The sequence below is a fragment of the Zonotrichia albicollis genome, chromosome 6 (assembly GCF_047830755.1).
Source record: "Zonotrichia albicollis isolate bZonAlb1 chromosome 6, bZonAlb1.hap1, whole genome shotgun sequence".
In the NCBI taxonomy this organism is placed as follows: domain Eukaryota; kingdom Metazoa; phylum Chordata; class Aves; order Passeriformes; family Passerellidae; genus Zonotrichia; species Zonotrichia albicollis.
In genome coordinates this window covers 58,804,352-58,831,884 of record NC_133824.1, presented here as the reverse complement: position 1 = coordinate 58,831,884, position 27,533 = coordinate 58,804,352, and the positions used below count along the sequence as shown (strand labels likewise).

Genomic DNA, 27,533 nt, shown 5'->3' with positions numbered 1-27,533 from the left:
GCAGCTTTGAAACCTTTCGCCTTTTAAAATAATTATTGAATTAAAATAGTTAAGCATGACATGCTGTCTGCCTCAGTTAGGTGTCTGAACTGATGGGAACATGAATCAACAGCAGCTGGAGTTTATTGAAGGGCTAAATCAGCTATTGATGGCCATAATCTTTCCTGCAGGAGGAGGAAGGAATACATATTTCATTTGTGTCTGTCCAGTGTGTTTAGGTCAATAACTGGGCAGGGTGGATTGGGGTCTTTCTGAGACTAGGAAGAAGAATTCATTGTGGGAGGAGGTTAACCAGGCATGAGCACTTCCAAGTGCTTCTGTTATTCCTTGTTGCTGCTACTCATTCACTTGGCTGTAAGCAATTTCTTTTATTCAGGAAATTCATAAAGGCAAAATGAATAATAATCTTTTATCTGTAATGCTTATTCATTAAATATATGAATAGTTGATTTTTTGTTCATGTTCTGTAATTGCAGCTGCAAGTTGTCATGGAGAAATTAAAAATACACAGTGATAATATTAGCAGGGGTTGGCTTGTCTGAGGAGCTGTTTTTAAGCTCTCAGGGTACTGTAGCTGAAAAGAAGTGTGCTGAGGAGGAGGCATTCTTATTAGTGATAATAAAAACAAAAGGCTTTTAAAAAAACCCCTGAGATAAATCTGCATACACTGAGAATTGCAGAAATAAAGCTGCAGCTGGAGGAACTCCTCCTGCAGCACAGGGTGGGTGTGGAGACAGGGGCTGTTTGTAATAAGGATTGGTTAATAAGGATTAATATGCCTTTTTTTCCCCAAGAAAACAGCTTAAAAGGAAAATAAGGAGTGAGTGGGATGTGCTCTGGGGCAGGGGTTTGCTGAAGGAAGCAGGGCCAGCACTGGAAGCAGCAGCTGCTGCTCCGCCTGCATGGGCAGCGGAAAAACAAGGGATGAGGAATGGGGGGAGAAATGCTGATTGCCATTTCCCCTGAGACCACAGCCTTCTGGGATAAATCACATTGATGAACTTGGAGAAGAATGCCTGGAAGAGAGTGAAAAAGCAATATGACCCCTGAGAAAGGAAGGCAGTGCGGGCTTCAACAGCACATTATTTATGGACTGCTTAATTCCCATGCTGGACCCCTTAATGCCAAACTTTGCCAAAAAGTTCACACTTTGTTTTTTCCTTCTATTTTTTTCCAAATTTTTGAACATTCTTGGATCTCTCTCATGCTTCATTTGATGATCCAAGAGATCTCATCTTTAAATGCTGTAGCTTCACTTACAGAAGGTTCTAAACTCTGTGCATCTACCCACCGGGAGTAAATTCACTTGCTGTTTATTATGTTGGTCATTTATTGATCCAGTGACATCTTTCTGTATGTATGTGTATATAAATAAATATACATATAAATATATATATAATAGTATCTAATATATAATAAATAAATATATAATGTATTATTATATATTATATTATATCTTAATATATTACATTATCATATATTATATGTTATATGTATTATATATATATTATAATATATATATAATATGGATATATATATGTGCACACCTGTATGTATAAGTAAATCCAGATAGACAGAAGTTGTGGATGCCTCATCCGTGGAAGTTTTAAAGCCAGGTTGGATGGGACTTATAGCACCTTGATCTAGTGTGTGGCATCCCTGCTCACAGGGAATGTGTTAAAACTAGCTGATCTTTATGGTCCTGCCCAAAACAAGCTTTTCTGTCATTCTATAAACATATATATGTATGTTTATACAAACCCAGCACAAACCAGCAAATTTTAAATAATCATTATGTCAGTTGTGGCAATGGGTGACACCCAGTCTCCTCCATGTACTAAACTTACACAATTTATCAACCAGAAAGAAACATTGGATTTAAAGGTTTTTAATATTCTTTTCTTACAACCTCTCAGGCTATTTTGGAGTTGCAGACCCCTCTATTGGAAGCTGTTTCTTATTTAATCTCTACTTCCCAGATGCTTCGTGCAGAATGTTTGATGGCACAAAGGACCTGTGGGATGGATGGGAAGAACCCATGCTGGTCACACTGTGGTCTTGTGGACATGGGTGGGCAGCATTTGGGCTCACCCAGCTCCAGGAGCCCATCCTGGAGGTCATTCCTGAAGTCAGGAGATTTGCAGCATGCTGCTGTCTCCCTCCTGTTGCCCCCACTAATGCTCTCAGTCTGTGGAAGGTGCTCATTAAAACATGGCAGGAGTGAAGTGGCAGGGACAGGAGTTTGTATCCAAGGACTGTGCTGTGAGTCTGAGCCTGGACTTGATGCTTTTCCTGCTGGGAGAGTCGAACATTTCTTCCAGTGGTTTTTTGGCTTTGCCTTCAGGAGGTGGTGGGAGATGGCAGTGGCTATCAACCAGAGACGTGGTGACATCTCCCTCCTTGGAGATACTCAAAAAGCCATCTGTACATGGCCCTGCTTGACCAGGGGATTGGTTGCCCACAGAGCACCTCACGCCATCGAGGTGCCAGCTTGGGGAGGTGCAGGCCATGGGGACATCTGTCCCTGAGTGCTGCTGTGTGTCCTCCAAGGGAGAGCTGTGCACCACTTGTTACTTGTTTGGCTCACAGAGTTGTGCTCACCATGTGCTGAGCTGAGCCACACGTTTCTCAGGTAGCTTTAGGTGACATCTCACCTTCAGTGGAGCTCATGCTGTGCTCAGAGAGAGGGGGGTGAGGTTTTCTTGGCTGCAATGGAGAGCTGTCAGCAGAGCACACAGCATGGAAGTGTTGTACCTCCTGGAAATAGCAAAATACACACTGAGAGTCAAGGCTTCCTTCCCTATGAGTTTTTTTTTAAACCATATTCATATGAAGATTTAATGTGGAAGCCTGTTTCCTGATGTAAAGGTGAATAGTTTAGCTGTACAGGATAAATATTTAAGAGTAGCATATCTCTTTCCAGTAAAAACACTCTGGGCAGAGACTTCCTTTTGGTGGTAAAACTAGGCTGTTATTTTTTTATGCCACTGACCTGATTCCAAAAAAAGTATTAAAAATAGTGAAGTTGGCAGATCCTGACACAGGAGCAGCCAGGTGGAAGGGGCAGAGCTGTGAAAGGTGGGGGGTGAGGGCTCTGAGGGTGATGGACACCGACCCATGGTTGTCTTCTCACTCTTCAACAGCTGCCAGCATCACACGCTGTAGCTGTAGTGGGAGTGTGTGGATTGCAAATGGCCCATAAAATGAATTTCCAGTTAGAATCACCTAATTATCAAGCTCATGATTATTAATTGAAGGCCCATATGGGTGTGATTTTCTGCACAGCTTCTCTGCCACGCTGTGACTCGGGTTGATTGTTAAAGGCTTTGTGGGAGCTGCATTTCTACACCTATAGCCTCCAGAAAACAGGTGCTGCTCCTGTCCTTTCTTGATCTTTGGAGCTGGAAAGGGCAGTTTCTGAGCAGCCTGCACTGAGATGCATCAGTGAGCCTAAGCAAAGGGCTGGAGGTGGCTGCAGGAATCCCCAAACACATAAAAACCAGCAAAGACCTGACTCTTCCCAGCTGAGTCACTGTTGGGGCTCTGAATTACAGTCCTTAGTCACTCTTTGATTATGAGGATTTTCATATTCACTGGGTGCCACACAGCATTTATTCAAACACCTCTCCCAAGCATCCTGCAAGATATCATTAGGTAGGTGTTGTTGAGTGATGCAGGGCTGTGATGACTGAATGTGTTAGAGCTGAGGCACAATGAAATGTGCTGTGTGAGACTTAGAAGCATTTCTGCACCTTTTTTGGATGTGTTTGCACGTTGTCATGTGCCAGTACCTACCTAATATGTTCTTCAGTTTTGTCCCTTCTTGCTCCTGCTTAGGTTTCAGCTTGGTTTAGGATTTTTAATCCTTGTTAATAAATCTTCGCATTTGCACAAGTTGTCTTTTTAGGGTATGGGCATTTTGAAAGTTTCAGTAAATATTTTTCTAAGGATCTAAGTGCAGATGTGTGTGGCTAGTGCTTTCAAGCCAGACTATCAGATTCACATGGCCAGAAGGTGGGGTCACAGTGGAAGCAGTTTCCTGTGCTCTCTCAAACCCTCACCACAGAGGTAAATATTCATCAAGAGCCCCTTGTCCTCCTCCACACTCCCAGATTTACTTTTCCAGTGAGCTGAATTTCAGCTGGGTCCCTGTGTGGGTGTCATCCTGTTGGTAACCTTCAGACTTCCAGAAAAGTGTTCTAGGCCAGGTTGTGTGGGACTATGAGCAACCTGGTTCACAGGCTGGGGAATGTTGGAACTAGATGATTTTTAAGGTCTCTCCCAACCCCCACCATTCTGTGATTTCTGTGAGCTGAGGCTGAAGCAGAGCTTGGATGTTTGACTGGCTCGTAGCCCGAGGAGACAACGGGGAAGTGCAGTTTTGATTTTGAGGCATGGAAGGGTGACAAGGCTTGCCCAAGGCTGGGGTGGAGGTTGGTTGCTTGATAGGGATCTCTGACCTCCCAAGCTGTCAGGACATGGGAATGTTTGAGCATGGCACTGGTTGGAGTTTTCCCTAGCCCAGGTTCTCCTCCTTGGGTGCAGGAAGATAACATGTGTCTCGCACTGGGCTCAGGTTTTCTCAGTCCTCTCTTTTCCTCCAGTCTCTGTTACAGCAACATGGCTTTTTCTGTTGTAAAGGTGTCCAAGTCTGCTTCCAGAACTCCACCAGCATCAGCTCTGTGCAGCATGGTGGTTTGAAGATTTACCTCAAAAAGGTCAGGAAACAGGCAAAGCCTCCTCAATGAGTGTGTAAAAAAAAACTCTTCTACACCATTCCTTTTGAGGAGTGATTTCATCAAGAAGAGAAATCAATACCTGCAGTACACAGATAAGCCTTGCTGAGGTGTTTGGGACTGCTAGCAGCCCTCTGTCACTGTTGTTGTGCTGGAGGGCCCCTGGGTTTGGGTTACAAGATAGCTCAAAGCTCCTTTCCTTGGCAACTGGGTGCAATATGAGCTTGAATTATATCAGCTGAGTTTCCTGGTGGCCTGTGGGCTTGCTGGTGCAGGGACCCATCTTTTGCCAGAGGCATCTTGCTCAGCCTTCCCCAAATGAGGCTTTGATTAGGGTACAGAAGCTGTTTTAGTTGCTGAGTGTTATTGTTCAGGCTGGGAAGCTTTAACAGCTCTCCATATGGGGTTTCTTTTGGTTGCTGGAATTAAATGTGTAATTTTTAATGGGGATCCTCTTACTTAAATCCACAGTCTGGGTGGGATGAGTTGGCTTGAAGCCATGGCAGGGCTTTCCTGTGACCTTCTGCAGCCTCTCCCTGCTGCCCCCAAACCCCTCCAGCACAGGGATTATCATCAGTGCTGGTGGTTTTAAGAGACACCCATGGCTCTAAGATCGATGCTGGCTTTAGCAACGAGCCTCCCAGCCCTGCCTGAATGTTTTATTTACTTCCCTCATAAAAGCTTTGACCTACATCTAGCACCAGGAAGCGATGAGGCTTTGATAATGCCCGGGCATCCCGGCGGAGGGCACGCTGCTAAGCGAGCTTCCAAGTCAGAAATGGATGTGTGCTTTAAAACATCAGATAAACCAATAAAGGCTTCAGTCAATAAACAGCTTTATCTCTGCCAGGCAGTACGTGATGCAGTTTTGATGGGGAAGATGTACCTCTTTATGATCTGCAGGTATTAGGAAAAGAGCTTTCTATTTTTAGCTGGAGGAAAACAAAGCAAAAGCCAAACAGTTTTTGATGATATGAGGGTGTCAGCAATGGAAATGGGCTGGACCACTCAGGGTGAGGTGCTTCAGTGAAGTAATGATGATAAAAAGAAAGGTCCTGTTTGAATTTTTCTTTGCTGTGTGTCTTAGATGAGATGGCTCACCTGAAGCTGTCAGTGTGAGTCTTGTGGGCAGCCCTGATGGCTTCATGGGTGTCCTTTCCAAAATACTTACAGGCTTTAAAAGCAATGAAGGAGATGTCTGGGAGGGACAAGGCAGGGAAATTTGCAGCCCAGAATCAGGAGAGGTCAGCAAGAACAGGATGAGGATTGGCACCATTGTCCTGACAAAATCCAGAGTCACGGGTGATGCTGTGGGGTCACTGCTGTGCTGTGGTGTGACCCCACTTGATTTACACTGCTTGTCTGGGGGCTGTGTCTGTGCCATCAGCTGTTTGAGTACTCATGGTGCATGTTTTGTGTTTCTTTCCCCCTTTCCAGGATGAACTTGACCTCACAGACAAGCACAGAGAGGCCATGTTTGCACTGCCGGCTGAGAAGAAGTGGCAGATCTACTGCAGCAAGAAAAAAGTAAGAGACTTGTTGGGTGCTGAGCCTCTTCCCTCTCATGCAGGATGGGGGGAAGGACACAGCTCTCTTGGGATGCCAGGTGATATTTGGGGTGTCTCAGAAACAGGTCTGTGTGACGGTATTCACAGGGGTCCCAGGATGAGGGAAGAGATGAGGATCTGACTCCATGTTTCAGAAGGCTGATTTATTATTTATTATTTTATATATATTACATTAAAACTATACTAAAAGAATAGAAGAAAGGATTTCATCAGAACGCTAACTAAGAATAGCAAAAGAAAGAATGAATAACAAAGGCTTGTGACTGGGACAAAGAGTCCAAGCCAGCTGACTGTGATTGACCATTAATTAGAAACAACCACATGAGACCAATCACAGATGCACCTGTTGCATTCCACAGCAGCAGATAGTCAATGTTTACATTTTGTTCCTGAGGCCTCACAGCTTCTCAGGAGGAAAAATCCTAAGGAAAGGATTTTTCATAAAAGATGTCTGTGACAGGGCTGCTCCTGGAGTGACCCTGGGAAAAGAAACTCTTTGGTCCCCAGCCTGTCCAGGCTGGAGGAAGTGTCCCCACAGCCCACATGGGTGTCCCCACCTCCATGAAGCACATCAGGGCCATGTGGAACTCTCTGGGCACTGAGGTTGGCCTTGCAGGGGTGAGGGGCTGCTCACCACATCCTTAGAGCCCCTCCCAGTACCTAAAGGGGCCTGATAAAACAGATGAGGACAAACCTTATAGTAGGGGCTGTTGCAGTAGGACAAGGGGTAATGGTTTTAAACTGGAGGTTTATTTAGGTTAGATTAAAGGAAGAAGGTTTTTGCAGTGAGGATGTTGAAGCGCTGGCACAGGTTGCCCAGAGAAGCTGTGGATGCCCCATCCATGGCATTTTTTCAGGCCAGGTTGGGTGGGGTTTGGAGCAACCTGGGTTGGTGGCAGGTGTCCCTGCTGGCAGCAGGGGCATTGGAACCAGCTGATCTTTAAGGTTCCTGCCAACCCAAACCATTCTGGGGTTCTGTGATTCAATTGCCAAATTTGCCACTGTGCCCCTCACCTGTCTGCAGGGGTGGCTGGGCACTCACTGCCCCACTCAGAGGCTGCTCTCTGCTGTAAATGTCTCTGTTCTCCTGCTGTAGCAATGGCACCAGATTTTCCATCCACATTTTAGGCCAAGAGCAGGCTTACCTTGCTCATGTAGGATTAAGTTTTAAGCCTCTCATAAATACTCCTGAAATCCCTGTATTATTGTTAGACAGAGGCCTGCCATGCCCCAGATTTAAATGGGAGGGGAGAAGGGATGTGAACAAATTACAGGCACTGCTCTGGATCAACAGGAGAATGGGCAGGGGATGCTGCTCCTCACTCCCTGGTGGATAAGCAGAGCCTGGCCCTGGTGTGTCTGGATAATGGGAGAGTTAAATCAAGCAAAGCCATGTAATTATTATGGTGAGTGCAGATTACATGCTATCTAATCTCCTGAGGAAGGCTTTAGATGGAGCTGATGGTGGCTCTTTCCCTTTCCAGACCCTCCTTGTTCCCATGGGTTTTTAAATGCTGAGCTGTGAAACTCCTTGCTCATGGGGAAAAGGAGCCACAGAAGTGCCTGTGGCATCTTCTGAGGATCCATCTGATCCTAGATCCTGGCTGCTGCTCTCCTCTGGTCCTCATTCCTCTGGCTGTTCCAGCCATTCCTTCCCTATTTGTGATGATATTAATATAATATAATATAATATAATATAATATAATATAATATAATATAATATAATATAATATAATATAATATAATATAATATAATATAATATAATATAATATAATAATATATAAAATAACTATAACTATATATAAATACAAATATAAATATAGATATAAATATATCTAATCCAGAGAGAGAGAAGTTGTGGATGCCTCATCCCTGGAAATTTTAAAATTTTAAATTAAATTTAAATTTTAAAATTTAAATTCAATTTAAAAGTGAGCTGCACAGCACACATGCCACTGCTTGCTCTGATGGAGACAAATGCTTTTTAGTTAAAAATGAGTGAGGCCATATCAATGAAGGCTCCAGCCATGGAGGAAATCAGGAATGACATGGGCTGGAGAGCAATGTCTGTGCACAGCAGGCTCTGGGCTGTCCTGCCCTGTGTGGTGATGGCTGGTGAGCAGCACAAACACTGGTGGATGTCCTGGCAGCTCCTGGTAACTCTCACTTGTGCTCCTGTGTATTTATGAGGTCAGATCACCTACATGACAGCCGGGCATGGAGGAGAGGGGCTGCATTCCAGCTGAGAGCAGTGTCTGCTTTTTTGGCAGGGCAGCAGGGCTGGGCATGAAACAGTGGTCCTGCCTCCCTGAGTGGCAGTGATTTGGGAAGTGCAGGGTGTGCCCAAAGCCTGTGTTTGACAGCAAACTGTTGCTTGAGATGCTTCTAACACTCAGTTTTACCTGGTGGGTCCCAAAGGTGGACATCAGTGTCAGGCAGCTGCCTGATTACCTCCAATCCAGAATTGTCCCCTGAGCAGTTTTTGCTCTTCACTCTGCTGCCAATTTTGGCTGCACTTCTGCTTTGCTGTTGGTGTCATCCACCACACTCAGCTCTCCAGAGCACATCCCAGATGTTGCTGGTTTATGTATTCCCATGACAGGTAAGATTTCATAAAAGGGAACCAAAAATGAGACATTTTTTGCTGGGTTGTCCTGGAAAGAGACCTGACAGCACCTGTTGAGAGGAAATAGGGGAAATCCAGCTGTCCCCCAGGCATGTTTCTTTCCCTGGAATATTTCCCCCTGGCCTGCAGCCCTGCTTTTATCCTGGTTTCTCTGCCCTGCTAGCAGCTGGTTTTATCCCAGCCCACAGGACTGGCTTGGCAGGGTGGAGGCTTTGTCCTCCCTGATTCTCCATCCATGGACGGAATGGGTTTGATCCCACCCTTGGGGGTTGCACTGCATGAGCTTGTTGTGGTCCCAGCCCTCCTGCATCACCCTGTGTCCCTCAGAGGACAGACAGAGGGACAAAAAGCATCTCGTGGTGAGGCTGTTCTGTCAGCAACAGCCTGAGGAGGAGCTGGACTCTGCTCTGAATCCATCAGCCCTGCAGTGCTGGGGTCAGCAGAGAGATTTATAGATTATTCTCTGAAGTTGTCAGCCCCTCTGCTGCTGGGGTAAAGCAGGGAAATGCAAAGGCAGAGATGAAATCTGCTTTTAGAAGTGGTATTTCTGGACCATGACTCGTCTCATAGCTCATCCCAAAATATTTCACTCCCTGCTGGCCCCGCTCTCCAGGAGAGGATATTGCTAGGAAATGCAGAGAGGAAGCAGGAGGGTTTCCAGATTTGCTGTTTCTTTGGCTGTGGGTTTGCCTCAGTGCAGGAGTGTGACTCAGGATGGCCTTTTTCCAGAGGGAGTTAATGATTAACCCCTTGGTGCTTAATCTGCAGGACCTGTTTAACCACAGGAGATTTGGCTCCTGACAGCCCATGCAGGTCATGCCAAGCTGTTAGAGCAGCTCAAAGGGTGGCTTTTATGAGCCTCAAAATATAGATTGGTGCAAGGTGTTAGAAGCTGAGAATAAATAACCAGGTGGGAAGGATGGGTAGTGACAAACAGCTGATGTAATGCAGGGTTCTGCTCCTCTCCCTTTGGGTCCAGCTGAGCATTTCCAAAGCTGGAGCAGAGGAAAATGACCTGCAGGGATGCCAAGGGATGCTGAGCTCTGTCAGCTTGTGCTGAAAACCCAGTGGCATCACCAACCCTGGGTGCATTGCTCTGAGCAGTGGGAAGCAAAGTTTGGATCTAAAGTTTCCTCAGGGGTCAGATAAAAACCTTTTGCACTAGGAAAAGGCAGCAGTGGTGATTTTTTCAGGGGAAATATGTAATAAATGAGTGATGTCTCTCCAATAATCCTCTATTTCCCAGGCAGACAGCCTCTCTCCCTTCCAACTGCTCCTTCCACCCACTCCCTCCAGAGTGCTTTGCTTTCCAGCTCCTTCTTCCACTTGTCCTGCTCAGCCCTGCAGCTCTTTTTTGGGGCTTGCCTTCCATTTCCTTCATTTAAAAAACATCAATCCCCCATATTTTTTGCTGCAGTAGCCAGAACTAAGAGAAAAAGCTGACAGGGATGGCATGCAGGGGAGGGGAGGATAAATCAGCTGGGCATTTTGCCATGCTCCAGGGTCACCTGGGATGGATGGGAATGATTTCATGACCTCTGAACATACAGATAGACCTGCTGTTATTGCAGCAGCAGGTTGAAATACCATCTCAGGTGTCATTTGCTCAGGCTGACAGAGAGAAACTGCCTGTTTTCATGGCTGGGGATGTTTTTCACTGGGAAATGTTTATAGTTTTTATCTTTCAAGGTAATTCCCCTTTTAGTTCCAATCACAACACACTTTTGTTTAAGCAAGGTTTTTCTCCCTCACCAGCCAAAAAATGCATCTGTTAGCAATCTTTTTTGGATTTTGAAGCAGAGCTTTTCAAACAATGAACCAGCTGACTACCAAAGGCATCTGGTCATGCTATATTTGCTTATGGGGAGCATAATTTTTAAACCCTGGGAAAAGTGTACAGGGGCACGTGTGTGTGTTTGTGGAGGAGAGGGCATAGCAAGTGTTAGCATATGGAAAAACCAGAGCAGGCTGGGCTGGGCTGGTTCAGACCCTGAAATCCCAGCTTGAGGAGAGTCTGATGAAATTCCAGCCCTTAGCAGCAGCGCTCCATGGGGAAGCAGCTTTGGTGAATCATTTAGGTTCTGTTTCAGGGGTACCTGGAGGGATAAGGGAGCCCTGGGGGGATGTGGTGGGGTCCAAATCTTCACCAGCACACTCCTGGCAAAGGCTGGGCCATGCTGGTGGAGCTGAGCTGGATTTAAACATCTCAGAGAGGCTGCTTGGCTTTAAAACCCATCCATGCCACAGCCTGCTTCCTCTCATCATCCAGGTGGATCATCCAGAACAGTCAGGGAGGGAAGGGTTGCCAAAATCCAGTGAGCTGCCACTGCTGCCAACTTTCCCTTGCCCTGCTGTTTTGGAGCAGCAAGGAGGGGTGGAGAACACTGTGCAGAATAAAAGTTATGTCAGGACAATGTGTAAAAATGAAGGGGGTGTTTCTGTTTTTGCAGCTGGTGCCAGTTGAAGAGAGTTGGTTTTTTTTTAATCCTTTCCTGAGGAGTTCTCCTGGGGCAGACCAGGCTTGCAGGTGGTGCCAAGAAGGAGGTGAACCACCAAAATAATGGAATTTTTAAGGTTAGAAAGACCTCTGAGATCACTGAATCCATTAACCCAGTGCTGCCTTGTTCACGCTTAAACCATGGCCCCAAGTGCCACATGCCCACTTTTCTGAACACTTCAGGCATGGTGATTTCACCACGCCCTGGGCAGCCTGTTCCAGTGCCTGACCACATTTTTAATGAAATTATTGCAGACATCCAGTCCAAGCCTCCCCTGGCACAACCTGAGGCCATTTCCTTTTGTTCTGTCACTTGCTACCTTGGAGAAAAGCCACTGGTGGTGTCACTGAAGGGCTTGCATGGAGCGGGCTGCTGTGAGCCAACCCTTTCCTTCCAGCCCTGTAGGATGTAGACTGGTGTGTTGGACATCAGCTGGGTGGGGAGCTCAGCCAGCCACCATCAGTTATCCCAAAGAGCTCCAAATCCAGTTATCCCAAAGCCCCACCATGGTAGGGAAGCAGGCTGCTGGCTCAGGTGTGACACACTGAGGAGCTGTGAGATGCTGCCAGAAGCTTGTTTAGGAAACAAAGCAGGTGTGACAAAGCACTGAGGAGCATCTCAGGTGTCTTTGTCCCCACCAGCATGGGACATGCTGGGGGGCTGCACTGTTCCCAGCAGCTGCATCCTGCAGGTCAGAGCAGCAGGAGCTTGTGGGGAGGATCCTTCCAGGTGCAGACAGGTTGAGAGAAGCCTTGAAATTGCTTTGAGCCACTACTGGCTGAGCCCCCACCTCGTCTGCATTGGGAAGAGAAGAAATTCTGGCAGTGGGAGCTGCTGACACTCCAAGGGGGAGGCACAAGGGCTGTGGAAGTGTCAGGTTAAAACCAAGACATGACAGGGCTGGGGAGTGTGAAATCTCTGGGATGGCTGGAGCTGCCAGATTGGTGACCTTCACATGGGAAAGCTCCTGCTAATGACTGGGCACTGCTTTCCCTGCAGTGCTGAGCAGGGGATGGAGCTCATTTATGGGGTTCACATCACAGCAGCCACTGCCACCCTGGAGCAGAGCAGCATCCATCAGCCCCATGCACAGAGCTCAGGACAGCAGGGGCTGTGACATGAGAGGGTGACCTGGTGACAGCAGGGCTGCAGCTGATGGGATTTGTGGTTTTGCCAGGTCCCTGGAAAGAAGAAACAGGTGAGGGGCTCAGGTGGAACAAAGCAGGGGATGCAGCAAGGGCTGCCCTTGTCTGTGCAGCTTTGGCACGGCTTAATTTTTGTAGCTGAGCCCATGTGGGCCTGGAGGACAGTGAGGGATGTTGATGTGCAATTAAAGCCATCAATGTCTCCAACAGAGCAGCTCAGTCTGGGTTCCAGCAGGGTTCAGATCAGCCCTCACTTCTCTGCTGTTTGAGAGCACCCACATCCTGGAGACACTCACCTTGGAGATGCTCAGCTTTGTGTCTTGCATCCCTCCCTGCAGGCAGGCTGCAAAACCCATGTCCCCAAAACCCACCCTGCGTGCTGGGAAACCATTTTTCACACTCAACTTTTCAAACCCTGATGCTGGAGAGGTTCCTCCCTCCCCCTGGTGCTGAGCAGAGCCTTGTGACTCACTTCCCTCCGGGCTGTGGCTTTGTCAGGAGGTTTCTTTACCACCAGGAGCACACCAAAAGACACTTCTCAGTGTGCTGTAGACCATTAGCCCCAGTAATTACCACTGAGCAACATCCTGCGGGGAGCTGAGGGGAGGGAAGCCCCTGCCCTGATCTTTGCCTGCTTTATTGTGCAGTCCCCCTTTGCCTGGGAAGCTGCTTTCTGAGGAGCCTGCCCAGCTGCTCGTCGGAATTAATGAGGTTCTGCTGCACTTAATTGAGAGCACTCTCTAAATTGGGGGTTTCAGGGAGGAAATGCAAGAGCCCGAGGGAGCCAAGCAAAGGGAAATATTTATAATGCAGCACGTTAATTATAAATGAGCAGTTTAGCCAATTTTGTTGTTCAGCCTCCCCTCCACCCCCCTGGAGACCTTTATTTGCTCCAGTGCTTCTTTTCAACCCTAAATGAGCAGCAGGTCCCCATCTCTGGCTGCCTCACAGGTGTTCCCAGCACAGGTCCTGGGCTGTGGGGTGAGCCAGCCCTGCTGCTTTCCCTGCAGGGATCTCACTCCCTGGGTACATCTGGACACCCCTTGCTGCTGTGCCTTGCTGGGGACCTTGCCACCTTTCCCAGCTGGTGCCTCTGGTGAGAAAGTGTCCTGGTTTAGGGCAAATTTGGTAGAGAATTTCCAAAGGAGGGCCCCTACCCACAACCGGTTCAGGAAGGATTCCTCAGAGAGAAGTGGAAAGAACCTGTTTATTTAACAGGCACAGCAACCCCCAGCACACAAAATGAACAATACTGGGTGACACCACTCTGTCAGTGCTCTGAAAAAGATGACAAATTCAGAAAGTCTCTCTGGGGGTGCTCGCTCTGTTCTCAGTCCCAACGGCGCTGGAGCAGCTGCTGCCCAGAGTAGGCCCCGCTGGGCCACAGGGTGCAAACTCTCGGGGTTTGCCAGGGCCCAGCCCGGAGCAGGCCTGAGTGGTTCCAAAAAGGAAAGGAAGAACAGTCCAGGGAGAAATTTGGACTGTTTAGCTAAACTAGCTAATGAGCAGAAGCAAAAGCAAGCAGAAGCGAAGCAGAAGGAAGAGCAAGAGAGCAAAGTGAAAAGCAAAAGCTGCATTAGCTCCTGCCCTGTGTCTGTGTCCCACCAGGCTGGTAAGAAAACCCAAACAAAACTTTCACTCTTCAGAGCCAGTCTTGAAGGCACAGAACAAAGTATCCAGCATAAACAGAACACATGAATGGGGATATGAGCATCATAACATTACCCTAGGACAGAAAGAGATGCTTCTTATAAGAGGGACAATGGGAAGGACTTCTCTGACGCCTCCAGGAGGTGACAGGACCATACTCAAGGCACCTGTGAGTGTCCCAGCTCTTTTGTCCCCTGGAGTCCATTTGCATGCTGGACTCTAAAGTGGGGCAGGAAAGCTGGGAAATGCAGAATTCCCACAAGCTTTGTCAGAGCCTTGCCCTGGCAGGGCACAGAGAGGGTTGGCATGAGTGCCCAGGGCTCAGTGAGGAGCTGAAAGCCCCGATGGCCATGTCAGACAGAACTGACATTGAGCAGACAGGTGGCCTGAGCCTCAGCCCAGCTGCTTGGCACCTCTGAGGGACTGTGGGGTCAGGAGAAAGTGTTAAAGCAAAGGGCAGAGCTTTCCAGGCCTTTTGGTGCTCTCAAAGTTGTGGCAAAGCCGAAGGAAGGGTCAGGTCTGGAGGCACCCCTGTTCTGCCCAGGGGCAAACTGAGTCTCATCTAAATTACCTGTCTTTCAATCTGCTTGTCCTCATCTTGGAAAGTTTGGGATGCACAGAAGTTTTCCACATAAGCCTCTTGAGGCACAGTGAATGTCTGGGGCTCTGCTCCCCGGGCTTGCTGAAGCAGCCACAGTTGTTTGTGAGCACAGAGGTGGGGGCAGAGAGGAGCTTCTGTCCTGCTTCCTCATCACAGGTGTTTGGGGTGTGAAATGAGGTTTACAAACAGCTCTGAAAGTTAGGGAAGAGGCGCAGCCATGCAGCCAGTCAGGCTGTGATGGTTACTGATGGAAGAAGTTTGGGATCTGTGTAGTACTTGTTGACTCCAATCTAGACATGTGGCATTTCTGCTGTGAAATCCCCTTCTTATTTTAATACATATGTCTTTAGGAAAATAAAGTGAAGTTAAAGGTTAATTATCAATTATTCCCTCAAATTCTGCCTGCTTGCTCCATGCAGCCCCTGGGAATGTGCAGCATTAGTTACCTGAGCTGGGCTCACAGGTACTGAGGGATTTTAATCCTTCAATCATGTCCTACAAGAACAAGGTAGAACTTGAAAACCCCTCTTTAACCCTGACAGATGCCCCTGTATCTGGCATTGTGGACCAGGATGGCCAGATGAGACTCTGCATCACTCAGTGTCACAGATCACCGGCCCAGGGGTGCCATCCTTCAAGAAGTGACATTGCCAGATGCATGTTCCCTCCCAGTGACTTATGAAGTCCCCAGAGGAGCTGTTGTGCCTGGAGTCTCTCTTAGGCTGTTGATAAGTCATGGTTCTGCTCCAGGAGTGCAGCCTAGACCATGTCACATTTAAACATTCTTCATTGCTTTTAAACATTTTCCCCCCTGAGCATACTCAAGGCTGTGCAGCCAAATCTTCAAGGGCACTGTGGAGTTGAAACAAGAGAGATTTGGATGTAAAATTTCAGTCTGGTTTCCCTGAAGCTGATAATCACAAGACTGATGCAGTATCAGTGGGGCAGTGTTTGGTCACAGGCAGATGGTGTAATTGTATTTATGGCAGTTTAATAAATCAGGTAATGTTTGCATAGCTGGAGTCAGGGGGAAGCTCAGAATATAGAAAGTCACACTTATATTAACATAAAATAATGCAAGAGCTCAGGAGTGCTTCAGAAATGGCTGGCCATGAAGGGCAGGCAATGTTGATACTATTTTTTCACTAATCTGGCTTTGTTTCACTTTTTTTTTTATCCCCTACCCAGGACCAGGAAGAAAATAAAGGAGCCACCAGCTGGCCAGAGTTCTACATTGATCAGCTGAATTCCATGGCTGCTGTAAGTATCCCTGGTGACTCTGAACCCCAGGTGGGGCAGCAGCAGGGTGGGGACAGTGCCAGCACTGTGCCTCAGAGGGTGGCAGTGTCACCTGTTACACCAACAGCTGCACAATGGAGATGTTCCTGCTGAACCTGGGTGTTCTGTGAGTCACAGAACCATGGGTGGGGTGTGGGTGGCAGTGTCACCTGTAACAGGTACAGCTGCACAATGGAGATGTTCCTACAGCTCCTGGGGTGTTCTGTTCAGCCACAGAACCCTGGGTGGGGTTTGGGTGGGAAGGGACCTTAAAGGACATCCAGCTCCGACCCCCTTCCACCAGACCAGGTAGCTCCAAGCCCCATCCTGCCTGGCCTTGAGCACTCCCAGAGGGATGAGCAGGGGCTGTGAGCCAGCAGGGAGTGTGCTGATCCCCCTGGGAAGGCAGGAACACCCAGTGCTGGCCATGGGCTGCCAGCCAGAAAGGGCCCTGAGCCTGAGCAGAGCTTGTGATCAAAGCCTGCCAGATGCCTGCAGGGTGGCTTTGATCTCCCTGATGTGCTGCTGAAGAGGAGCTGGGTTAAATGGAGGGGTCAGCACAGCTCCTCATATCTGCTGGGTCCCTTTCTGCCTTGCATTAGCCTCAGCCAGGGCTGGCAGGGCTCACCCTGACACCTCTGGGGCCCAGCACTGGTGGGTGCTGCAGGAACCACTCAGGGAGCTGCTTTAGCTGTAGCTGTGCCTCATGCATGCCCAGGGAGCAGGCAGCCCTGGTGCAGGAGTCAAATCCCAGCCCCAGCCCCAGCTGGAGAGCAAATTCCAGTGTGGGAGATGCATCCTGTACGCACAGACACTGTCCCCAGCTGAGATCCACACTGCTGGGTTGCACTAGGATGGCTGTTCACCATCCCCGTGGCTTACTCTGGATGATCTCCAATAGCCTAATGCCTTTTTTGGGTGTCTTTTTTTACATTGTGGTGCCCCAAGCTGCCCCCAGGACTCCAGGTGAGGCCACAGCAGTGCAGAGCAGAGCAGGAGTTGTGTGAGAGCTTGGAGGCAGTGCCTTCATCCCTCTGTCCCCATCCAGACCATGGTGTGCTTTTCCTCACTGCTCCTTTTCCCAAGTTCTGAGATTGCCATAAGGATTCCAGACCTCCAGGGTGGGTTTAGGATCCCCATGGCTTGGCACAGTGGGTGGTGGCACTGCCACTCCTTGGGCACACAGGGACATTCCCCTCCTGACCTCCGCCTTCCTCCTTGCACAGAGAAAATCCCTGATCGCCTTGGAAAAAGAAGATGAGGAGGAGAGAAATAAAACAATCGAAAGTTTGAAGACTGCACTGCGGACAAAACCAATGAGGCAATTCCTTTTCCCTTCTCCTTTCTCTTGTCCTTTCCCTTTCCCTTCCCCTTCCCCTTCCCCTTTCCCTTCTCTTCCCTTCCCTTCTCTTTTTGGTATTTGAGTTTTCTAGCAGACCAGGGGGTTAAATAGGAATATAAATGGGAGCTGTACAGGGTGAGAGAGGTGAGGACTCTGAGGCACTAACTGCCTTTTTTTTGTTTCAGCAACTGCTTTTTTTGTGTGACATTTTGTCATTTTGTTCCTTTTTCTTGGTCCTTTTAGTGACCAAGAGCCACCAGAACCTCCCTGTTTATTCAGGCAAATCAGGCAACTTTTTTATTTTTCCAAATTTTCCTTTGTACTGCACAGAATGTAAAAATTCCTTGAAGATTTTTTTTTCCAAGAAAACAACAATTTTTATTGGTCAGCTAGGACCTTTGTTTCAACTTCAGCTCTTCTTGCACTCTATAATGGAATAAAGTCACATGAATCTTCAGGCTTTTATGAAATGGAAAACAAGTTCTGATGGGAGGATAAATGAAGGCTGGGATGCTTTCTGAATGTCTGCAGCTTTTCCTAATTTAATTTTCTCTTTTAATTTTCTGGAGTCTGCATGCACACTTTTGCAATACCTAAAGTGCCTCAGTTGATATCTTCTGATGGGAATATGTTCCATTGGGAGGTGCCTGACCTGTTTTGGTTATGGAAGAAACAAATTTACTATTGCTTGGAAATACCTTTCCCTCTCCCACCTGTGGTTAATAGTAAGAAATTTCCAGGGTCTGGGATGAGCACCTGATTTCTGTGACACCTGGACCTGTGGGTGCTTGTGGGACCTTTTAAGGATTTTATAAAGTTTCATGGTGGCCAGCCATGAAACTTTATAAAATCCTTAAAAGTGGGATTTGAGTGTTTTTTGAGGGATGCAGCAGGCTCTGTAGAAAATTTTACCTGTTGAACCCACTTCTGCACCCAGGGAAGTGAACACCAACTTTCCTGTTGACTTTGGCTGGAAGAAGGGCAAGCTTTGAAGCAGAGAAAGCAGTTTTCCCCAAGCCTGCAATTACTCCTTTTGTTGCTGCCCATCAGCATGGCTTGTTTTGAATTAAAATCATCCCAGTGTTGGGATGTTCTTGGCTCGTTTGCTTTCCAGCCTTTTGCCAAAGAAGAGATCACCCAGCCTGGGTGGCACTGGGCATGGGGGCCCTAAAATGCCTCAGCAGGGTGCAGTGCTGGGTCTGGTGGACCTGCTTGGGCACTGCCCTGTGTTTGCTGACTGCTCTATGTTCAGTGGTGTTGTAAATCATCATAAAAATCAGAAATCTTTTAAAATTGGGGAGCTGTGCCTGAGGGAGAAGAAGAGTGTGGATGGTGAGATGGTGAGGCAGGAGAGGTGACATTGAGGTGTCTGCAGCTGATGAGGAAGTGACTTCAGGGCTTGGAATCTTCTTCCAGCTCAAAAATTGTCTCAAAACTCAGCTTGGTATTTTTTGCAGTGTGACTGCAAACTTCCAACCTCCATCCCGAGACTTGTGTTGGTGGCTGGGTTAGCTGGTTCTCTTTGAAATATCCTCACTCTGAGGAACCTTGTGCAGGCAGCCAGGCACCAATTAAATTGATTTTTACACCCCCATGGTGTAAAAATCAATTTATTTGTGTCTGGGCCAAGGGAATCCTTCAGGCTTTCTGCTATCCATCAAAAAGTATACAGGAAGGTTCTAGGTGTACATCAACAGACTGTTAGGGGGTAAAAGGCCAAGTATAAATAAATAAATAATAAATAAAGAAATAATAATGAATTTATAAATAATTATAAAGTGAAAACTCTCTTTTCTGGCAGGTTTGTGACCCGCTTCATCGACCTGGATGGCTTATCATGTATCCTCAACTTCCTCAAAAGCATGGACTATGAGACAGCAGAGTCTCGAATACATACCTCGCTCATTGGATGTATAAAAGCACTAATGAACAACTCCCTGGGCAGGGCCCACGTCCTGGCCCACCTGGAGAGCATCAATGTCATTGCTCAGAGTCTGAGCACAGAGAACATTAAGACAAAAGTGGCAGTGCTGGAAATCATGGGCGCCGTGTGCCTGGTTCCTGGCGGCCACAAGAAGGTACTGGAGGCCATGCTGCACTACCAGAAATATGCCAGTGAAAGGACACGTTTTCAGGTAGGTGGGTGTGCTGGTTTTGGTTTGGTAATTTCAGTTTTTACTAATTTTGAGATTTTTTTTTTGGTTAATGGATTAAAGAGTGTGATGGGTTTGGTGTCGGTTAATTATTGGTGTGTTTACTTCTTGTTGTGAGGTAGGATTAGGTGAAAGGTACAGCAGGTTTAAAACTTTAAAGTGTATAAAAATTTTATTAATAAATTAAAAGGAAATAAGGAAAGTAATTAGAGAAAAAAGGTAGTAGGAATTAAAATAAACTCTTCAGAACACTTCACTCCTTAACCTTTTTTTTCTTACTGATAATGTAAAGAAACAAAACCTACAATTTCTAGTCAGTTCATTATTTCTAAAATAGGGGTTTTTACAGTTTACTTAGGGAGAGAAGGTTTTTTTTTGGTTTTTTTGTTGTTTTTTTTTTTTTGTTAATGTTATGGAGATTTTTTATAAGAGGGAAAAACCCAGTTCTTCTGTGGTTTCTAATTTCTTCACTGATAACAGCTGTTTGGGGAGCCCTGTTATCATGAAGCCCCTATTGTCTTCTACAAGTTTTCTTACAGTTTGTTGATGGGTTATGTTGATTTATGGGGTATTGTTTTCAAGATGAGTTGTTTAAAGGTAAAAATTTTCATTATTTAATTCTAAATAAGTTCCTTTATTTTAAATTTTGTTCCTTGGGAACGAAAAGTTTTACATCACTTCCCTAAATTTCCTCCATTCCAAACCACAACAGTGGCTCTCCACTCACCCCTCAGCCCCTGAAATTCAGCGTTCCTGACCCTTTCTCCTCCCAAATATCTGAGTGGCAGCTTGCAAATGTTTTGTTATGGCTGTTTGCAAGTTGAAAAATCCAGAATTACCCCAGAGCCGTGTCTGATGAGATCTGCAGCCAAGCAAGGAGGGAGGAAGCAGTTATTTAAGGTGAAACCCACCAAAAAAAAAACTTGTTTGTGCAGGGTCCCTGGGATCAGAGCTCTGCAAGGCTGCAGCATTCCTGGATGGGCTGGTGCTGGCCCAGATGGGTGCTGGGGTGGCCAGCAGCTGCTGGAGCATCACCAGGAGCTGTTCCTGCCCGTGTTCCCTGGCTGTTTGGGCAGCACTGGGGCTGTCACAGGGCACTGAACTGACCCCTTGTGTTTGGCAGACACTGATCAACGACCTGGACAAGAGCACGGGCCGGTACCGAGATGAAGTGAGCCTCAAGACAGCCATCATGTCCTTCATCAACGCTGTCCTGAGCCAGGGGGCAGGCGTGGTGAGCACCAGGGAGGCCTTGGGGTGTGCTTGGGGTGTTTATTTATTTCAGTGAACTTTCTGAGGGTGTGCACCTCGCTGTGCTGAGCCCACACCTGTGCCTTGCAGGAAAGCCTGGATTTCAGACTCCATCTGCGATATGAATTCCTCATGCTGGGCATCCAGCCAGTCATTGACAAACTAAGGCAACATGAAAATTCAACCCTCGACCGGTGAGTAGGGACCCCCAGCACATTTGTGATTTTCGTCTGCTGCCCTTCCTTCAGGTGTTGGCCTAGAGTCACACCTCTTATAGAAATTCCTTGCTGTCTCCGGAGAGGGAGAAAAAAATTCCAACAGGGTTTTGCTGCATTCTGATGTAGGGTTGAGCTGGGGAGGATGTGCCATCAGGGGTTCAGGGGATGCTGTCAGCCCTCATCCACCTCTTCTCATCCCAAAAGGCTCCTTGCACATCCTGTAGTGATTAGGAAGTCAGAGCTGAAGGTCCACTTGGTGTTTCAAGCCCTCCCAGCGTATGGTCCACTGACAAACCAGCTGCCTGGTAATTTACTCATTGTCACATTTATATCTGCTTTTAACAGGTTGTTCTGGTTTGGTTTTTTTCCCCTTTTCTTTCCTCAGGCACTTAGATTTTTTTGAAATGCTTAGAAATGAAGATGAACTGGAGTTTGCCAAAAGATTTGAGCTGGTGAGTACAAATGCTGCTGATGCAGACACTGGCACTCAATGTCATAGTTACAAAAGAGTGGTCAAAGGGACAAAGAGTGGTCTTCTGGATAAAATCTGGAGCTTGGAAGTCTTTCCTGTTGCTCTGCACTTTGCAATATCTGTCCTAGAGCCTGCTTTAGCCCTTTTGTCCTTTGCCTGCCCAGCAGCTCTATTTGCCCCTCGCAGGGCAGTGGGGCTGGTTTGTCTGTCAGTTTTGGGGTGGGGGTGGCTCATGGGGTGGGGAGCTGAGACTCAGGGATCAGGAGATGCTGTTGTGGCTGCAGTGACCTGACCTTGCCTGTCTCCTGCCCACAGGTCCACATTGACACCAAAAGTGCAACTCAGATGTTCGAGCTGACGAGGAAGAGGCTGACGCACAGCGAGGCGTACCCGCACTTTATGTCCATCCTGCACCACTGTCTCCAGATGCCTTGTGAGTCCCAGGAGAGGCCAGGAAAGCCAGGGCTTGCTGGGGGCTTGGCAGCCCAGCCCTCCTGCCCAGCAGTGTCACAATTTCCCCTGTGCTCACGTCAGTCTGTCCTCTTCCTTCCCTGCAGATAAAAGAAGCGGCAACACTGTCCAGTACTGGCTGCTGCTGGACAGGATCGTGCAGCAGATTGTCATCCAGAGTGACAAAGGGCAGGACCCTGATGCCACTCCCCTGGAAAACTTCAACATTAAAAATGTTGTACGAATGTAAGTGCTCAGGGGTCACGGTTCCCTGCTGGTCACTGTCACACAGTGATGTTCCAGCATCCCTGGAGCTGTTGGCCTCACCCCACTTTAGCAATGAAGCCCATCCCTTTTGTTAGACAGCACTTGCAAGTAATATTTGAGATTTAGGAGTTTTTGTGTGTTCTCTGATAAATTTTATATATTAGAGATCTCAGTGTCCTCTGTCTTCCATCAAATTGAATCCCATTTGAATTCTTTTGAACGATTGAGTTTTGCAGATGCACATTTAGCACAATTTCACATATCTTTTGTACATCCCTTTTAAGTTCCATGGTGACAGAGTGACAATTAGCTATGGAGCTTGTAGTAATTAAAATAGTTTATATGCTTTCTGCCTTCTCTCTGTGCCCTCTGCCCTGTAAATCTCTTCCTATCAGAAAAAAAAATCTCCCCTCTCTGAGGGGAGACACAGCAGAGCTATTAGTTTGGAGCCTTAAATTCCACTTCCTCAGTCATGTCCCTTGCAGGTAATGGTGTCTTATATGCTGTAGTAGGATTGTCTCACGTGCTACATCTCTTCTCCTTTTAGGTTAGTCAATGAAAATGAAGTCAAACAGTGGAAAGAGCAAGCAGAAAAAATGAGAAAAGGTGAGTGGTGGAGGAATATACAATGTGAACTCTAACCTTGGATAAACAGTTACCATACCACATATATTTATATGTTTATTTATACGTATGTCTGCAGGCTTTATTGAAGGGCTGAGATAGTGTCATGCCATGGGGCTGTCATGGAAAGTGGACAAAGAAAATATTATTTTTTTTTTCATGGAGAGGCTCCAAATGGGGTATTGAGGCACAACACAGGCTCCTTTTTGCCAGCTGCAGCTTCTCTGCAGGGCAGTGTGGGGTTTAGCCCCCCGTGGGCTGCTGTTGGCAAAAAGGAAAGTTTGTGACCCAAAGTGTTCTCCTGGGGCTGTTTCAGAGCACACAGAGCTGCAGCAGAAGCTGGAGAAGAAGGAGAGGGAGTGTGATGCCAAGGCCCAGGAGAAGGAGGAGATGATGCAGACGCTGAACAAGATGAAGGAGAAGCTGGAGAAGGAGTCCAGCGAGCACAAGCAGGTCAAGCAGCAGGTGGCAGATCTGACAGCACAGCTCCACGAGATGAGCAGGGTGAGACCTCAAACCTGCTCCTGTTAGGGCCCAGTCCCTAATCCCCTGCATGTGCTATGGGATGATTCCAGGAGGCTCATCTGCATGGGGGGACTGAGAAAGAGGCTTGTTGGAAATGCCACCAAGGTATCTGTCCCTAGTGATGGGCTGATTCTGCCTCTCAGTTGCATAGAGTCAGAAGTGTTGAAGTCTTTGAATGCTTCATTTTTCCTAAAATTTAACCAAATTAATTAAAAATCAGCATAGGGGTATTTTTTAGGTGGTGTCCCCACCTCCATATGACCAGTCCCCATTCCTCTTTCTCTCCCAGAGGGCAATCTGTGCTGCCAGCCCTGGAGGACCTCCCATGCCACCAGGAGCACCTGGGGGCCCTTCGCCTTCTCCAACTCCCGGCTCCCTCCTGCCCCCTCCACCACCCCCCCCACTCCCAGGGGGGTGTCCCCCACCTCCTCCCCCACCTCCTCCTCCCGGTGGTCCCCCCCCTCCCCCTGGCCCCCCACCCCTGGGGGGGCTGATGCCTCCCCTTGGAGCACCCCCAGGCATGGCCTTCAAGAAGAAGAGCATCCCTCAGCCAACCAACGCCCTCAAGTCCTTCAACTGGTCCAAGCTTCCAGAGGTAAGCTGGGCAAAAATTTGGGCACTGAGGTGCTGGGTGGTGATGTGAGGGCAGTGGGTGAGGACCCCCACCTGCAATGCTCCTGCTGTCTTGCAGAACAAGCTGGCAGGCACCGTGTGGACCAATATAGATGACACAAAAGTGTTCAAAATCCTGGACCTCGAGGACCTGGAGAGGACATTCTCAGCCTACCAAAGACAGCAGGTAACAGCTGGCCCAGGGTGGGCACACCTGGGTGAGGTGCCACCATTGTGGGATCATGTGGTTTCACTGGTGGTCCCAAAACACATCTCCCATCATTATTTCATACCAAAGCCATGTTGGCCAGATCAGCTCCATCTTCTTTGTCCTCTCATCCATGTGCCAGAGTCTTGGTGTTGAGGCAGCTGTTCATGGCTCACTGTGCCTGATTCCACACACTTGACCATGTGCACCCTGAAGATGGATCACCAAAAAAACACACACACACAAAAAAGAGACAGGGAATGTTACGAAAATAACCCCCAGATGTGGCCACAGTTGGGTAATATTTTTGGATTGCTGTTAACAGCAACTTCTCCATGTGTCTGTATTGGGTGGAAAATTTCTATCCCTCTCTGGCCAAGAGGGACTAAGTTTTGCCCACATCTACCATGGGTGGGTCTCTTCTTTTTATTTTTGTAGTGAGCCAAGAGCAAAATGTGAGCTTTGAACAAATATCCCAAACCAAAATAATGTCATTGCAGGCAAAACCCTCTGCTTTTTAATCTCCTGCTCAAGCACTGTAGGCCCAATTTGGAAGGCATCAAAGCACATGAAGAAAATTAGACACTTATTTTACCCCAGGCAGGGTGAAAATGGGAAGAAGTGTTTCAAGAAGGCAGGAGAAAAAGCAAGGAGAGAGGCTGAAAAAGGATAAAAAGGATGTTCACCTGCTGAACACCTGGCTGTGTTCCTGGGAGGAGAGAGCAGCTTGTCTCCTTCGTGCCAGGAAGGAGTGGACCAGACCCATAAGCCCATTAGGCAGTGTGAGAGTTTAATCTGTTCCAGAGGCTAATTGAAGGAAAGATCAGGGTGGATTAGAGCAGGACAAACATCAAGAGTAACCCACCAGCAGTACGTGCTGCCTGCCCCAGTGTTTTGGGAAGAGGTGACCACAGCAATGTCTCTTTCTCCTGGCATTTTTTGAGCTTGACTCATTCCTACTGTAGGGCATGTCTGAGGACAAGGGATGGAAATGGAAGAGGAGTAAGAATAGAAACCTGAGTGTCAGCAGGATGGTTTGCCTTCAGGCCCCAGCCCATGAGTCACCTGGTGTGATGAGGATTATTGCCAGGCAGGAATTTAAAAATAATTTGGCTTGGCTGAGGTCCTGCTGGGTGAAGTGGCTGGGTAGGTTTGGGGCCAAGAGGAGCAGGGAGAGCTGTGACATGGGATGAGGAGCAGAAGGGAGCTGAATGGAGGAGCCAGGAGCTGTGGTGGGACTGGCAGAAGATGCTGTGAGAGCATCTGAAAGGCAGATGGGAAAGACAAGGCAAAATCCCACCTGTGAGATGCTGCTGGGGCTGGAGCTGCCCTTGGGGATGTTGTGCACAAGTTCCTTGTGGTCGTTCTGTGTGAGTGGAGCCATGGGACACATCTGTGGGCTGGAGCTGCCCTTGGGGATGTTGTGCACAAGTTCCTTGTGGTCATTCTGTGTGAGTGGAGCCATGGGACACATGAGGGATGTGTTTGTCCAGCTGGGAGTCCCCAGGGTGCTCCCAGTGTTAGTCCCAGCATGGAGAGGGGTGCATGGCTCTGCAGCCAGCAGCAGTGTTTTGGGTTAGATGCGCTCCATGAGATCAGAAGTGGAAGTGTTGCAGGCTGGTTGAGTGGAATGTTCCCTGCCCATGGTTGCTCTAGAGGATCTTTAAAGACCCTTCATCCTCAGCCATTCTGTGATTCTGTCACACATGCAAACCACGGGGCTCTGTGTACATGGAGGGGGGCTGGGGCAGTGAACAGCCTGTCCCTGAGGCACAATGAACTCATAATAATGGTTTCACAACTCCCAGCATTTTCAAGCTCTAGCAAAACTTGGTTTCTGTCACGAAGAAGCAAGGGAGGAGCAGGGTTCTCCCTGCCTGTTCCCTGTCTGGAGCCACTTGCTCAGTGGTGATGCCTCTCCCTTGTCCTGGATCACAACATCCCCAGGACATGGGGCCTGTGCCCATGCCCCCAGACAAAGCAGGGTTCTGGAAATGCCTGGTCAAGGGCTGCATCCCTGAGGCCCTGCCCCAGCAGCACTTGGGGACAGCAGGCAGAGGTGTGTGCAGTGCACAGAGCTCTCTGACCCCCCCCAGGGTGGCTGCTGTGGGGCTGCCTGTGCTGGGATTTGTCTGGTTTTGCTGCCAGAGCGCCTGGGAATCCCAAAGTGCTGCACACACCCGAGGCTTTAACCATGTACTTAATTTTAAGCATCTCTTTAAATGTTTTTTCCCACATCACAGGCTGGGATGTAAATGCAGGCTATTAGCTGAGCTCTGCAGCTTTTGGGAAGGGCCCTTTCCATGTGGGGAGGACAGGAACCCTCTGGGCTTCCTGGGGCTCATCCCTGCCTCATGAAGCTGCTAGGAGAGCCTGCAGCCTCCCAGCCAAGGCTCTGCAGATGTCCCTGTCCCCAGAGAAGGTCTGAGCCCTGCAGCTGTACAGAATAGCAGCATTTACAGAAAGTCCAACAGGAGTTTTTGGCTGTGGCATGAGAACTGGCAGCAGCTGTGTGTGTATTATATTGTGTATGTATTGCAGCAGGGTGTGCATGTAGTGATGGAGAAAAGCAAGTCCAGGACCATCAGGGCTTAAACTACACAAGGGGTTTGTGCCTCTGTCAGGGATGTCTTGAGAGTCTTCCTGGGGGTAGAGGCTGGGAGTGATGTTGATAAGCAGCAGTGACACAGCCATGGCAGTTCTGGCAGGTCCTGCAGCAGTGAGTGATGTAAAAGAGTCAGGGCCAAGTGGAAAAAAATATGTGTTGTTGAAGCAGGGGCTTAGCAGTGAGCTGGGAAAGAATTCATCTCCCAAAAAAGGATGAAGGAAGGAAAGGCTCCAGCTTCTCTGTGCAAGGGAGAGTGACCTGTGCAGGGGCCAGGGACAGCAGGGCTGGGAATTGTTTGTGGGGATGGTGGCAGCACATTTAAATCTGCTCCTCCTTACCCTATCCTGCAGCAGGGGCTGGATCACAGTTCCTATGAGGGATAGGGGCAGGGATGAGGCTGGTTTGAGGCCTTTTTGTAGTGAATCTTTTCTCTACCTTAATGTATGAGGAGCCCTCCCTCTCCTGGAGCAGAGAAAGCCACCATGTCCTCCCTGTCCAGCAGCCTGGAGCAAGTCTGAGCATTGTGGGGCAGGTCTGAGGGCTGAAATGGAAGGAAGAGCTCCTAATTAGGGACCAGTTAAATGAAGATAAAGATACCCATTGCAGCTTGTGGGTGTGCTTTGTGCCTGTCCCACAAATGAGACTGCCTGGTAGGGATTGATTAGTGAAACACCGATCCTTAGCCTTAACTGAACCAGAG

At 48.0% G+C, this 27,533-nt stretch overlaps 1 protein-coding gene across 3 annotated transcripts in view; it reads left to right on the top strand.

Moving 5' to 3' along the window:
- Positions 1-27,533, top strand: part of DAAM1 (dishevelled associated activator of morphogenesis 1) — a 95,130-nt gene that overhangs the window by 46,615 nt on the left and 20,982 nt on the right. For all 3 annotated transcript variants that reach the window (XM_074543973.1, XM_074543974.1, XM_074543972.1), the window contains 13 exons: positions 6,174-6,263; positions 16,014-16,085; positions 17,330-17,424; positions 19,247-19,580; positions 20,722-20,832; positions 20,940-21,043; positions 21,453-21,519; positions 21,855-21,972; positions 22,097-22,235; positions 22,804-22,862; positions 23,197-23,384; positions 23,695-24,000; positions 24,097-24,204. In XM_074543973.1, the coding sequence (XP_074400074.1) occupies positions 6,174-6,263; positions 16,014-16,085; positions 17,330-17,424; positions 19,247-19,580; positions 20,722-20,832; positions 20,940-21,043; positions 21,453-21,519; positions 21,855-21,972; positions 22,097-22,235; positions 22,804-22,862; positions 23,197-23,384; positions 23,695-24,000; positions 24,097-24,204 (1,791 nt within the window). The remainder of the gene's footprint in view (positions 1-6,173; positions 6,264-16,013; positions 16,086-17,329; positions 17,425-19,246; positions 19,581-20,721; positions 20,833-20,939; positions 21,044-21,452; positions 21,520-21,854; positions 21,973-22,096; positions 22,236-22,803; positions 22,863-23,196; positions 23,385-23,694; positions 24,001-24,096; positions 24,205-27,533) is intronic.